At 43.0% G+C, this 13,480-nt stretch overlaps 4 protein-coding genes across 4 annotated transcripts; 3 read left to right on the top strand and 1 right to left on the bottom strand.

Moving 5' to 3' along the window:
* The first annotated feature begins 1,853 nt into the window (after positions 1-1,853).
* On the top strand, positions 1,854-13,478 carry LOC128274452 (dual specificity protein kinase TTK). Its single transcript, XM_053012665.1, has 6 exons — positions 1,854-1,918; positions 1,983-2,051; positions 2,124-3,063; positions 3,121-3,227; positions 3,293-3,937; positions 13,448-13,478. Exons 1-6 carry the CDS (start codon positions 1,854-1,856, stop codon positions 13,476-13,478), a joined length of 1,857 nt encoding a protein of 618 aa, XP_052868625.1.
* Positions 5,416-8,676, top strand: LOC128274451 (heat shock 70 kDa protein cognate 4-like). Its single transcript, XM_053012664.1, has 2 exons — positions 5,416-5,552; positions 6,338-8,676. Exon 2 carries the CDS (start codon positions 6,338-6,340, stop codon positions 8,303-8,305), a length of 1,968 nt encoding a protein of 655 aa, XP_052868624.1. The 5' UTR covers positions 5,416-5,552; the 3' UTR covers positions 8,306-8,676.
* Positions 9,331-10,756, bottom strand: LOC128274453 (pseudouridylate synthase TRUB2, mitochondrial). Its single transcript, XM_053012666.1, has 4 exons — positions 10,554-10,756; positions 10,296-10,487; positions 9,871-10,224; positions 9,331-9,791 (listed from the first exon to the last, which is right to left on the bottom strand). The coding sequence occupies exons 1-4, from the start codon at positions 10,681-10,683 to the stop codon at positions 9,523-9,525; spliced, it is 945 nt and encodes a 314-aa protein (XP_052868626.1). The 5' UTR covers positions 10,684-10,756; the 3' UTR covers positions 9,331-9,522.
* On the top strand, positions 11,088-11,648 carry LOC128274454 (sex-regulated protein janus-A-like). The gene is made up of 2 exons (XM_053012667.1): positions 11,088-11,138; positions 11,200-11,648. Exons 1-2 carry the CDS (start codon positions 11,123-11,125, stop codon positions 11,592-11,594), a joined length of 411 nt encoding a protein of 136 aa, XP_052868627.1. The 5' UTR covers positions 11,088-11,122; the 3' UTR covers positions 11,595-11,648.
* Positions 13,479-13,480: the final 2 nt, after the last annotated feature.

Here is a 13,480-nt window from a genome sequence, read left to right as displayed (position 1 = left end):
ACTTCCACCGCCATTGGCTGTTGCCGGAATGAACTGATTTAAATTTGACACATAGCAACCGACCCCACTTTTTCCGCGTTGCTATAATCTTCAATGTTCCAATGCGTTTCCTGCTTTTACTCTACGCAATACTCCGGCATCTTCCTTGGGCAGCACTTTAAAACATTGCATGTTTTGCTACGGAAAAACACGTATGAGTTACATTGCCACGTTATCAGAACATAGCAAGTTTTATAACTATCACAATAGAAAGAAAAAACCCTTTTTTCAGCCATAACATTATAGACTAAAAAGGGAAGGAATAGTGAAAAAAAAGTCCTCACCTTCACTTGCCACTTCCCTTCACGCACACACACACACGCGCACACAGCTTTTCAATGGCTGAATATACTTTTAGCCATTTACTATCTCAATATTCAAGAACACGGGAATCGTGAAAAGGGTTAAACTAACGAAAAACTGTATCGGTAAGTACCGCGTAACACCGTAGAAGGAACTCCTTCAGCCAGCCGTGTGACTGGCACGGAGTTCTCGTCTCTCGAATTCCTACGGGCCACAGCAGCAAGTTGTAGAGCAAATGCTGTGCACCGAAGGTGCCGATGAAACACGCCTTACAAAGCCTTTCGACCCGGTGCAGATTGTAATTTTGTAGCTCTCTTTAGTGATGATTACCGATATCAAACGACTTATCAATCTGAAACTTCTCCCTACTTGGGCACAATTGAATCGAAATGGGGTTTTGACACACCATGCAACGTCGATGGCGAATGTAGATGGCGACGACTGGAATGGCAAAAAAAACGGAGAATGGACTGATTTTTTTTCGCTCAGTGCGGACTGTCAAACGTACTCCGAAAGACTTTGCAGTCCGACACAGGGTTGGCTCGGGCACAGGGTGGTAAACGGCCAGACGAACCGTAAATCCGAGCGTAAAAATATCAAATCGATCCCGCTTATGTCAAATCGTATATGAATCCGCACATTCATAAACGATTTGACGTTAAAGATCAATGTCAAATCGTTTATTTTTGCTTCGTATGGCCCTCCAGATATACAGGGTGGTCAAATATGCGTGCACTTTTTGAACTACCCATTATTTGGTACCCACGGTACGATATTTGAAAAGCACATTTCATTTAAGCTTATTCCCACTTCGATGCTTATGTAAAGTAGGGCAGAATGGTCGTTTTTGGGGTTCGGAAGCCCCACACGTCCTGCAAGAGAAGCCAATGCACCCCCTACGAGTGATTCATGTTGCTATTGACGAGATAGGACCACAGACAGTCGAAAATGTGTTCAAAAATTGGGGGCTGCGGGGAGCGAATTGGCTACTGCGAAACCAGTAGTGGTGTGTCCATGGAAACTATTTTTCCCGAATAAATGTGATGAACCTTTCAAATAAAAGTTCAAGCATCGAAAAATATTGAGCCGTTTTTGTTTTATAACCAAATGAAAAAGTGCACGCGTTTTCGACCACCCTGTACATCTTGGGCTGATTTCACCGCAAAGTCCGACAAAGTCCGACATTTCAAAGGGAAAGTCCGACTGTCAAATTTTACTTGAATTGAACAAAACAACAGTTTTTTGCAAAACATAACAGTTCAGGTTCAGTCATCAACGGAGGCTTTGTGAAAATACGGCTTTGATACGGCATAGACTTGGCGTATTTTCTAGGCCGCTTCAAATGGATTCTAAAATAACTACCGAGCTGATCGGCGATGGCGGGAAAGACGGCCATGGTAATGAAAGTGATCAAAACGCCAGGTAACTTATTCTGTCGATCGAAAGTGTAGCACTTTAAAAGGAACATTTATGATGAAACAGAACTGTATTTATTTCCTACTCACTGAACGATGTCTTTTAGAGAAAAAGAATCCTCCGAAGAACACTCGCCAAAAGGGTTTCGAACGACAAGAAGGTGAGCTGTTTTCGTTGTACGAGTTGTTGTTCACAATTCGTTATGAATTTTGTCGTCTTTTTAGTTTTCATCCCAAGCGTGTTTCGGAACTACCGCCCCTTGAATCAGATTCTGAATCTGATGGAGATGGAAAGTAAGACAACGCATCCTTTTTTCCAATCTTTATATTGAATTGTTGCTAATTTGTTTTTTTTTTTCATTTCAGCTTGAACTGTGCGATCCTGAACGATTCCTTTCTTTTGACGCCTTCAAAATGTGCTGAGGACGTTGAAAATGGGCAGAAACAATCGGGTGAAAAATCTACTATTCCCAGACGCGACAGTTCTACAAACCCGAAATCGCGGTTGAACCTGGTAGATAAAATATCCTCCGTATCGGACATCCATCCCGCGGAGAAAAAAACTAAGCGTCCACCGCTTGTCGAACGATCGCAACAGGAAACCAACACTAGTATTATTGGATCGTCGGTCACAGCGCCTAGCAGCTATATCAACGCAGTTGACCCCGGCGGTATTGAAGATAAACAATCAAATGCCGCAGGCAACGCTTCGAACAATCCTTCTTGGCCTGTATCAATCGCCGAGAAAAACGATGTTGATAAAAGTCGCCATGAGTTTTACACTCCCAGAGAAAAGCTTCCGATGGGACAAGTTCGTGGAACTGGTGCTAGGATGCTGACCTCGACGGCTTTACGAGGTTCACGTAATACCCTAGAGAATGAATTTAAGTCCCAAAAGATACTCTTCGCAACACCGCTAGCAATCGCTCGGACACCAGGAATGTCAATGGTCAACGAGAGTCTTACGCTCAGTGATACACCAATCAAGATAAGAGAGACGAAATATTTATCACCCATCGACGAACAACCCCAACAATTGTCTTCGAAACGATCCACGAATCAATTGTTTGGGCACATGGAAAAACCAGATGCAGCATCTTCGAAACCCGAAGGGCAAGCGAAAGCGGCAATCAATACTGAGGAAAACAGATGTAAATCAAGTACAGACTCAACCCAACCCCTCAAAGAACGCCCCATCACAATCAATGGAAAACAATACTCCGTAATAAGTAAACTTGGTTCAGGCGGCTCGAGTTCAGTATTTCTCGCAAAACAGGTAGCGTCCGGCTTGGAATGCGCCGTTAAGGTATGTAGTTTTAAAGGTGTATAAGAATAACCCACTAACATTCAAAAATGTATTCAGCTCGTCAACCTCAACGGCGACGCTAATTTGGTTGAGGGATATCTAAACGAGACAAAGCTGCTAGCGAAGCTACAAACAAACGAGAATGTGATTGCTCTCTACGATTAGTAAGTATCTAATCAAACATCTTCGCAGGAAGGCATCTCACTAATATATTCAATCTGTATTGTAGCGCCCATATACCTGAGGCTGGCCAATTGTTTCTGGTAATGGAAAAAGGAGAATGTGATTTGCATCGTATTTTACAAGGATACTCGAAAGACATTCCGCTTTATTCGTTGATGAGCATCTGGTATCAAATGGTGCAGTGCGTGCACTATATCCACGATCATGGAGTAATACATCTGGACTTGAAACCGGCCAACTTTCTTATGATCCGTGGACGGCTCAAGTTGATTGATTTTGGCATAGCGAGCAACATAGCATTCGACTCAACCAGCATTATGAAATTCTCGCAGGCCGGAACATTCAACTATATCAGCCCGGAAGCGCTGATTGATACCTCGGGTGAGATGAGTCCAAATGGGTCGCAACCACGAATAAAAATGTCGAAAAAGTCGGACATTTGGTCGCTAGGATGCATTCTTTATCTACTACTTTATAAACGTACACCGTTCGCGCACATCAAAAATATCTACACCAAGGTGAACGTCATCACGAATCCAAATACCGTCATCGAATATCCGCCCCTAGCCAGTTACTACCCACCAATGTTGCTTGATATCCTGAAACGATGTCTTCGTTATGATGCCAAGTCAAGGGCTTCCACAGCGGAACTCTTGGACTATCCGTATGATATGGTTATTCCAATAAAAAAATGATGTGCCGAATCATATTTGTCTTTCAACGCATTGGGCAGAGAAATGATAATAAATCAGATCATTACAACTCTTCGTTTACATCATTACAACATTACAACAACATACAAATTATTCGATTTTTACATTCGCCCGTCATTTGTGGAAATGGCGTCGAAACCAGAGGAGCATCTTCTCAAAACTTTGCACGAAAAATCTGAATTACTCGCGCGCCAAGTTGGTGAAATTGTTGAATGTGGCCAAATCAACGGTCACCAATGTATTAAAAGTATTCGGAGAACGTTTGACGACAGTCAGAAAGACTGGATCAGGTGGAAGTCGGAACCAGGAGACCGCAAAAACGACGAAAAGAGTGATCGGTTGTTTCAAGCGGAATACTAACTTCTCCGTCCGAGATGTCGCAAGCAAGCTGGAAGTATCGTCTTCAACCGTGCTATGAACTAAAATACGAGCTAGTCTAGCATTCTAGAAGAAAGTAGTGATAGGAGTACTATACTGCAATTGAGAGAGGAAAGATAGGAAAGATTTGCAAGAACATAAAGCTGTCGAAATTCGCAAAGAAATATCTCGTATGCGGGCTTTCTGTTCCTATGGTTAAAAAAGTGGCATTTACATCGCGATCGGGAACATCAACCAAGAAATTTATGTCCGAGAGTGTCCAAATAAACGTCTTTTGCCATTCCTTAAAAAGTACAAAGGTTCTTTTCTGTTTTGGCTGGCTTTCAAAAGAAATATTACTTGATTGTTTAATAACATGTTTGACTGATTTACAATTTCTTTTTGTTTGACCAATTTTTGACAGGCACACCCTTTATCTTTCCTCTACTGATGATTTCAATTTTTTTTATTCGATTGCGATTTTTGAATCTTTGACCAAGCTTTGAGAATAAAAGGAAACAGAAAATAATTGAGCTTTAAAGATAAAGGATAAAAAATAAATGAATATTAAAAGTGAATTTTGTTGTAAAATGGCTCGAAAAGTCTAGAAACATCTACAGGGTGGCACAGCAACGAAACGGCAACGAAAGCCATGCGGTTTTTCGAATAGCGCGAAGAGAGATGTGTGCGTGAGCACGAAAAACGTCAAGCGAAAAGGAACGGACAACTCGCGCTTGGAAGGGGCACTCATTGGAAATAGCTAACGGAAACGCTGATTCGCTGAATTTTGACAGCACCGCGATTGAGACCACGGACGCAGAACCACAGGCCCAAAGTAAAAAACACGCGAAAACGTTTTTTGAAAATATTCAGAGATTGTAAAAATAAACGTCAGTAATTATTCATCGCAAAAGAACGCTGTTCGCAATGCGTGGATTTTTTTTAGTTTTCACCCTCCAGTAAACGATCTCTTCATCAAGGCTTATATGCAGTGGGGATGCGCCTAACGCTTCCAGTTCAAAGAGCGCCTTCTAGAAACATCTAGAATTGCCGGTTTTCATAAAAAGCAAAGCGTGAGTGGCCGGAGCGCTCATTCATTTTTCCAGCAGCCGTGAAGTGCACAGTGCGTGCGTGAAGAATTCCTGCAAGATCAAGAAGTGAGGAAATCGTTGTGACCAGCACTAAAAAGAATCTTGTTGCAGTTAATATACATCGGAGAGAAACTATTTCGTTAAGGTGAGTTTTTGCAGGGTTGGAGAACAAAGAATCGCGTGCCGGTGTGGGAGGATTTTTTTTTTTCCAAAGTCTAATGACTCACCCACCCCGAGGCGGTTGTCAGGGACAAAATGTGCCAAAGAAAGAAGGAAAAAGGCAATGGAAGAATAATTTAGTGGAGTAAAGGAGCAGTTTTTTTTCATGATGCTCGAAATTTGGACAATTATTGAATCATTGCTCGAGCCATTTGCAAAAGCACGTGTTCCGGAAACCTCTGGAAAGTTCCGACACTGTGCGGCGTGTATTGCTGTTTCACTCTTTCAAAGTAGTTTCAGCCCTACGGAAGAGGAAGAAAAAGAAATGTTCGGAGAGGAAACAAAATGGAGTCTTACGCAATTCGATGATTCTTCATTACCAGCATTTTAATTGATGTCAAGGTGAAGCACTGCAGAACCCATGGTTAATTTTTGTGTGCACATTTTGCTACATGCACATTCAATGTCAGATCCGATTTTATTTTCCGTGTTCTTCGTCGTAGCATCCAGCGCTCGTTGCATGCGTCATGCCCATAGAAGGTTAGGTTATCACGGCACCATATTTGTACAGGGCCAACCTCATTTTCAAGCTCGAGAGACACGCTCGATACTCTTTCCATGTCTTTTATTCTATATTTTAGTTGAACCTATTCAGCCCTTCACTTTGGCTAAGAGGCACTCCTTTTTTCGGGTCTTGAATAAATTAAATCGTTCACCGGTACTCCGAAATTTAAATTTTTATTTTCGCCTTTGCGATGCTTTTTATAATAGATGGCAGCCAAAGCACCAGCAGTCGGTATTGATCTCGGCACGACCTACAGCTGCGTCGGAGTTTTCCAGCATGGCAAGGTCGAAATTATTGCCAACGACCAGGGTAACCGTACGACGCCGTCCTATGTGGCCTTTACTGACACCGAGCGTCTCATTGGCGATGCTGCCAAGAACCAGGTTGCAATGAACCCGACCAACACAATCTTTGATGCCAAGCGGCTCATCGGTCGCAAGTTCGACGATCCCGCCATCCAGGCCGACATGAAGCACTGGCCGTTCGATGTGGAGTCAATCGAGGGAAAGCCAAAGATCAAGGTCGAGTACAAAGGCGAAACGAAATCATTTTTCCCGGAGGAAGTCAGCTCGATGGTGCTGACCAAGATGAAGGAAACCGCCGAAGCCTACCTGGGCAAGACGGTAACCAACGCTGTCATTACCGTGCCAGCGTACTTCAACGATTCGCAACGACAGGCTACGAAGGATGCCGGAACAATTTCCGGACTGAACGTTCTTCGTATCATCAACGAGCCGACTGCGGCCGCCATCGCATACGGTCTGGACAAAAAGACCGCTGGTGAGCGGAACGTCCTGATCTTCGATCTGGGAGGCGGTACCTTCGATGTGTCGATTCTCTCGATCGATGACGGTATCTTCGAGGTTAAGTCCACCGCTGGCGACACCCATCTGGGTGGCGAAGATTTCGACAATCGGCTGGTGAATCACTTCGCTCAGGAATTCAAACGCAAACACAAGAAGGATCTGTCCACCAACAAGCGCGCTCTGCGTCGTCTGCGTACGGCGTGCGAGCGTGCGAAGCGTACGCTGTCGTCGTCGACCCAGGCCAGCATCGAAATCGATTCGCTGTTCGAGGGAACCGACTTCTACACCTCGATCACTCGTGCTCGTTTCGAGGAGCTGAACGCCGATCTCTTCCGCTCCACCATGGAACCGGTCGAGAAGGCGCTGCGTGACGCGAAGATGGACAAGGCGAGCATTCACGACATAGTGCTGGTCGGTGGATCGACCCGTATTCCGAAGGTGCAGAAGCTGCTGCAAGACTTCTTCAACGGCAAAGAGCTGAACAAGTCGATCAATCCGGATGAGGCTGTTGCGTACGGTGCCGCCGTCCAGGCCGCTATCTTGCATGGCGACAAGTCGGAGGAGGTGCAGGATTTGCTGTTGCTCGACGTGACACCCCTGTCGTTGGGCATTGAAACCGCGGGAGGTGTGATGTCGGTTCTGATCAAGCGCAACACCACCATTCCGACGAAGCAGACGCAAACCTTCACCACCTACTCCGATAACCAACCGGGTGTGCTTATTCAAGTGTTCGAGGGTGAGCGGGCGATGACGAAGGACAACAATCTGTTGGGTAAATTCGAGTTGAGCGGCATTCCGCCGGCCCCACGCGGTGTGCCCCAGATTGAGGTTACATTCGACATCGATGCGAACGGCATTCTGAACGTTACCGCTCTCGAGAAGTCGACCAACAAGGAGAACAAGATCACGATCACCAACGATAAGGGTCGACTGAGCAAGGAGGACATTGAACGCATGGTAAACGAAGCGGAAAAGTACCGTACTGAGGATGAGAAGCAGAAGGAGACAATTTCTGCCAAGAATGCCCTCGAATCGTATTGCTTCAACATGAAAGCCACTATGGAGGACGACAAGCTGAAGGACAAGATCAGCGACAGCGACAAGACGCTGATTTTGGACAAATGCAATGATACGATCAAGTGGCTCGATGCTAATCAGTTGGCCGATAAGGAGGAGTACGAACATCGCCAGAAGGAGCTTGAATCGGTGTGCAATCCAATCATCAGCAAGCTCTACCAGGGTGCTGGTGGCGCTCCGGGAGGCATGCCTGGATTCCCGGGTGGTGCTCCGGGCGCTGCTGGCGGAGCTGGCGGTGCCGCTCCCGGTGCCGGTTCCGGCTCTGGACCTACCATTGAGGAAGTCGATTAAACAGTGCAACATTCCGATCCATCACTTGACACCAGACAACAAACACTAGTTTGAATCATCCTCAAATTCTTTTCTGCTACAACCAGCACAGCGCCATATTCAGCATCGCTGCTAGTATCTACAAAACCGACGAAATTAAATGATGAGAATGCCTTCGATTCTCTGAACCCAGCAATTTTCGCGCTTGTCCGCTTGAGACCGTTTTTAATTTATTGTTGAATGTTCATTATTTCAATATACAAAGTTCTCCACTTCCATTGCGAAAAAATACTACGAAACAATCTCTCGGTTAACACAAGTTTTGAACGAGAAAATAAAAGCAAAAGGCCATCAACAAAACAACATCCCACTGGGCCAATTAGAAAACAGAATACCATTGTTTTTTATTCTACATAAAGGGGGGAAATTTACATGGTGCATGGTACATGGAAAGTCACGGCCAATGAGAAGAGGGCGGGAAGCCAAGAGCCTTGACCTTACGGTTTTAATATTCGTCTTCGTTGTTTGTATCTCAGACGGAAGGACGAACACGAGGACGGCCACTAATAAACACATTCACGGCTTTTCTGCATACCCATTTGCTGATTTGTTTTCCATGTTACATTATTTATAGTATTAAAATTTAAAATGAATATGCACATGGAGCCTTTTATCTCTTAATTGGCGATCAATATCCGCTCCGCGGCTACAGTTGTCGAATAACTAATTAGTTCATCAAATGATGTGTATTTGTTGTTCTTACAAAGCGCCGCAAATTCTATAGAAATTATAGAAAAAGAATTTACATAATTTGCTATTGATAACTAAACGATTATCTTCGAAGCGAAGGAGCGATTTATTACTTTCGCTATTGTGGGGCGTTCAAAGTCAGCTGCCGTCTGCATCGATTGCTACATCTGGTTGTGGAACAATTTCAATTGTTCTCAGCAGGTTCCAGAATATGCACATCGCGATTGCGAAACGAATATAGCGAAGACCGTGAAAACAAAACACAGTTTCGTATGTGTTATTTTAATTTATTACCCTCACAGAAAGGCATTCTGTGTGACCTACCTTCAGACAACAAAGCAAGCAATAAAAGCTAGCCTTCGCCCACTAGTCTTGCTTCTTGTTACAGTCTTGTCAACAACTTAATTTTCTCGATTCATGATCATTTTGCGTCGCCTTAAGTCCAAGGAAAGTGCCTGGCGCTTGATTTATTGATATTACTAGATGGGTTATTCCTCCTCCATGTCGATACCTTGTAGAGCCGAACTTTCCTGCGCCAGCATTTCTGGATATTGTCTGACGAGCTTGTTCGTGTGCGCCATTCCGCTGAGAATAGTTTGCAGGTTCCAGTCTTTTCTCAACAACGAATTTTCTAGCAAGAAATGCCCGTGCCGTATACATCGTATACTAACACAATGCGCACATGATTTCAAATTGATTCCGATTTCGTGTACCAGTTCGCCAATATAAGCTTCCGTTTCGTTGATCGCATGAATTTCTGCAGCAAAGATTTTGTTAGATAACTACGTTGTCGTCGCCCATGGCAGAGGGGCGTTGGATTCCGGGAAAGAACTTACCCATTGTGAAGAAAGGCTTCCTGTACTCCGTTAACCGAATGCCGTAGATCATGGGTTGTCTGTTATCGGCCGGTCGAATGGTACCTTTACATGCCAGTTCGTATGCGGCTTGTGATTGTATGTCGATTCCGCTTAGTTCAAACATCTTTCTCTGATGAGATGCTTGTATTGATGCCAGTAAACGACCGATTTTTTCCGATCCTATATGCTTCACAGTGGCACGTGCGGTAACCCTCGATTCGTCAAAGTGCGTTTCAGTTGCTTTCCCCAAAAATCCAGTCACCAAGTACACACGTAAGGCACGATTTTGCTGTAACTGGAAAGCAAGGTTCGTGCCTTTGTTGATCCCAAGGACTGGAAAATCAAAAAAAGTCTATTAAAAGATCGTGTCGATCGTTGAAAGACAAACAAAATACGCTACATACTTGTCACACCACTCGTGAATTTGCCATGGTTTGCGCAAAATCTACACTTTAAATCCTCTGGGTGATATCGGGGTCCAGCCACAAGAACGTTGTCCGAAAGATCTTCCACTTTTCGGACCACCAATTGAGATTTGAAACCGTCTTCAATAGCTATTCGCTGAAGAGCAGGACGCACGTCAAGTTGATTCAGTTCTGAAAGGAGAAAAAGTATTAATACTGTGTTATTAGTACATCGGGACATTCACGATGTTTTTCTACCTCGACATAGGTTGTTAATAACAGTGTTCCGGACTTGGTGGGTCGTCACTCCTGCCGGCTTGTAGAGATTGATAACACCATGTAAAAAGTTCCACACTGTTGGGGCGTCTTTGACCAATTTCAAAGCCATCGGATAACGAAAGGATTGGCCAGCTTTACTCTGTAGTAATCAATGTTTGAAATTATTATCAGGCGGAAATTATTCAGGTTACAAGTATTGTATTTTTTGGTTTTGTTTCATACGATCTTGTTGTCAAATGGCGCAAAAAATGACAACCGACGAAAACGTTTAAAGTGCATATCCAAAACTTAACACGGTGTGTAAGGAGAAAAACACCATTATTAAACTTTAGAATAAAAGATTATTACACCCGATCACTCCATCCTGCAAACATCAGTTAATTTATATTAATGTCCAACCACTTTACATCACGACAGAATGACCTTACGAGAAAAAGCAAGCAAGGTCATGTTTTGTTTCCGCGTCTTTCTTATTGCTCTTCGACCACTAGGCACATTCTGATGTGACAGCGAGCCGGTTTCGTGTTCAAGGCTTAATTTATTTATTTATGTTGCTAAGAACAGGTGAGTGAAAAATGTGCCCTGGTAAACATATTTCATATTCATATTTCTCACATTATTGCAGCTTGGAAGAGAACGTTCAGCAAAATGGTTGACGCCAAACTTGAAGCAGTATCGTTAGTTGATATCGACGAAGGAATCTTCAAGTACGTGTTAATCAAAGTTTACGCTAAGGAGCAAGCGGATGGCACAGAGCCAAGTAAACTGATTGTCCGTGGATTCAATCGCGCCCAGTGGCACTCGGACATTTACGATGAGGTGAGCTCGTCCCTGATGGGATTGGGACTAGAAACGGAGTGTCTAGGTGGTGGTCGCATTGAAAATCGCCCGGATTTAAAGCAGATCAAGGTATACGGGTATTCTCAGGGCTACGGAAAGGCAGATCATCTTGAGACACGTCGTCTGCTTTTAACAAAGTTCAAGAATTTCCAAATCAACTGCTCCGATGAAGGATACTGAGGGAAAAAAGGCTGACATCGAATGGTAAAAAATAAATTATTTAAAGATTGGACACTGTAATGCATTTTGTGGATGATTTTGCACTATTTATTACAATTATCGTATCAGTTAAAAGAAAAAATGCAATAAGTTGTTCTTAGGTTCAAAGAGAACTAAGGCTACCTGTATTTTATCCTTCCTCTACAAGGAAATGAAAGAAATTTTTATTATTTTTACAAAACATCAATTTATTTACTCATCCATCTATATATCTATCGGTATCACTGCACACTTAGGGATTCCACAGATAGAACTCACCGTCAAATATATATCGGGATAAAATATAACTTACGGCGTCTCACCAGTACGTCGAAGTTGCGTCTTTCTAGATTTTTGCTTGAATGTATTCTTTCAGGTTTCGATATCTTTAATAGCGCTACAGCTAAGTATAAGTCTCACAGTAGTAAACCGGAAGTAGACCGCCTGGTACATATGACACACAACTTCTGCAATGGTCCTTTCCACCACTTCAACGGTTCACTACGACGAAGATTAGCCCGCTTATCCAACTTTGATCGTTATATGTTCAAAAAAGCACGATTCTAGTGCTAGTGTATCAAAGTAACGTGTGGAGATGAGAACATTTGAGTTTCACAATAAGGTAAAAGTTGACGAAAATAACAGTTTTTCTTATTTTCTCGTTAATGCTAATGCTCATGTCTTCATAATTGTCGGTCTTCATTGTTTGGCGACCGATGCTAATTAGCTCTTTTAGCTTCAACTATTCCACTTGGAACGTAATAACCGTGTAGGTATTTTAGTGGAGGATAAGTATTTTAGTATCATGAGCTACATGTGAAATAAAACAGATTTTATAAGGCGACATTCTCTTTCAACATGAAATTGCACGCTTTGCATCTTCGCAAGTAACTTAAGAAACCAGAAGCAGCATAAAAAGTAAAAAAATGGTTAGTCTTCAGTTTTCCTTTCGCTGTGATGGCATATCAGTTTTAAATACTTTCATAATTGAATTCAAGTACGTTTGGAAATAATACAAGTTTATACGATTCCATTTTACAAACGGCTTACTCCGCTACTCTAACACTAATAACTGCTCCTCGATTGTACGCTAGCAAATTTCTTCCGGCTCTGCAACAACAATTTAGGAGCGATTATACTAATTGGCAAATAACAGCTTCTTCTTCTTTAAAGTTTTGTCTCGGGCTCTAACTTTTTCGATATGTTTAAGAGATGGCCAAAAGTTAAGCTAAAATCAGCTGGATAACATTTTGGCAAATTGGTTCCGTTCTCTATGTTAGGAACGATTAGTAAGAGGTTGAACGGAAATGTTACCGGAAATGATTGTAGGAGTGTTGTTTGAACAATCAAACCAAACGGACCTGCAGATAATATTCTAAATCGTGGGTCCGTTGCTTCAGCATGTTGAGCAAACCAGGACTTATATTGGTAATTGCCGCATGTTTTGTACTTGCCACATTCAAGGAACATATGCAGCACAGAAGAAAGACGATTTCTCGTAGCGCCCACACACTACACTACAGATTGAATATTTGCTAAACCTTTGCTACAAGTGTAGTATATTCGTCAAAACTTTTCAGAACAGGGCGTGTAAAAGTTAAAGCTGCTACTGCTAGCTAGCTGGAGAGCGATAGTCCCTGCAGGTGTCAGTGAAAAACGCGCCACTAGCTACTCCAGGGCTACTCAAATGCTTAGGTTCCTAGTTTCAGACACTCATTTCCTAGATGTTCCAATACTTTGAGGAAGTAAAATTCATCTAACGCTCGTAGTTTTCCTTCCCTTATTCTATTTAGACAGTAACAATGGTGAATTACCCTTGTACCACGGCAAAAGACCATGAAAATCAAATCCTTCACTGCACATTGAAA

This window comes from Anopheles cruzii, chromosome 3 (assembly GCF_943734635.1).
Source record: "Anopheles cruzii chromosome 3, idAnoCruzAS_RS32_06, whole genome shotgun sequence".
NCBI lineage: Eukaryota > Metazoa > Arthropoda > Insecta > Diptera > Culicidae > Anopheles > Anopheles cruzii.
This window is presented reverse-complemented; position numbering and strand designations above follow the sequence as displayed.

What these genes read in the sequence shown, in the direction of transcription:
- LOC128274452 (XM_053012665.1), top strand. Translation starts at nt 1,854, where the DNA reads ATGTCTTTTAGAGAAAAAGAATCCTCCGAAGAACACTCGCCAAAAGGG. An exon ending in GAATCTGATGGAGATGGAAA is followed by an intron (nt 2,052 to 2,123) that starts GTAAGACAACGC and finishes TTTTCATTTCAG; the next exon opens with CTTGAACTGTGCGATCCTGA. An exon ending in GCTTGGAATGCGCCGTTAAG is followed by an intron (nt 3,064 to 3,120) that starts GTATGTAGTTTT and finishes AAATGTATTCAG; the next exon opens with CTCGTCAACCTCAACGGCGA.
- LOC128274453 (XM_053012666.1), bottom strand. Translation starts at nt 10,683, where the DNA reads ATGGCTTTGAAATTGGTCAAAGACGCCCCAACAGTGTGGAACTTTTTA. An exon ending in ATTCACGAGTGGTGTGACAA is followed by an intron (nt 10,225 to 10,295) that starts GTATGTAGCGTA and finishes TTGATTTTCCAG; the next exon opens with TCCTTGGGATCAACAAAGGC. An exon ending in GAAGCCTTTCTTCACAATGG is followed by an intron (nt 9,792 to 9,870) that starts GTAAGTTCTTTC and finishes TCTTTGCTGCAG; the next exon opens with AAATTCATGCGATCAACGAA.
- LOC128274451 (XM_053012664.1), top strand. Translation starts at nt 6,338, where the DNA reads ATGGCAGCCAAAGCACCAGCAGTCGGTATTGATCTCGGCACGACCTAC.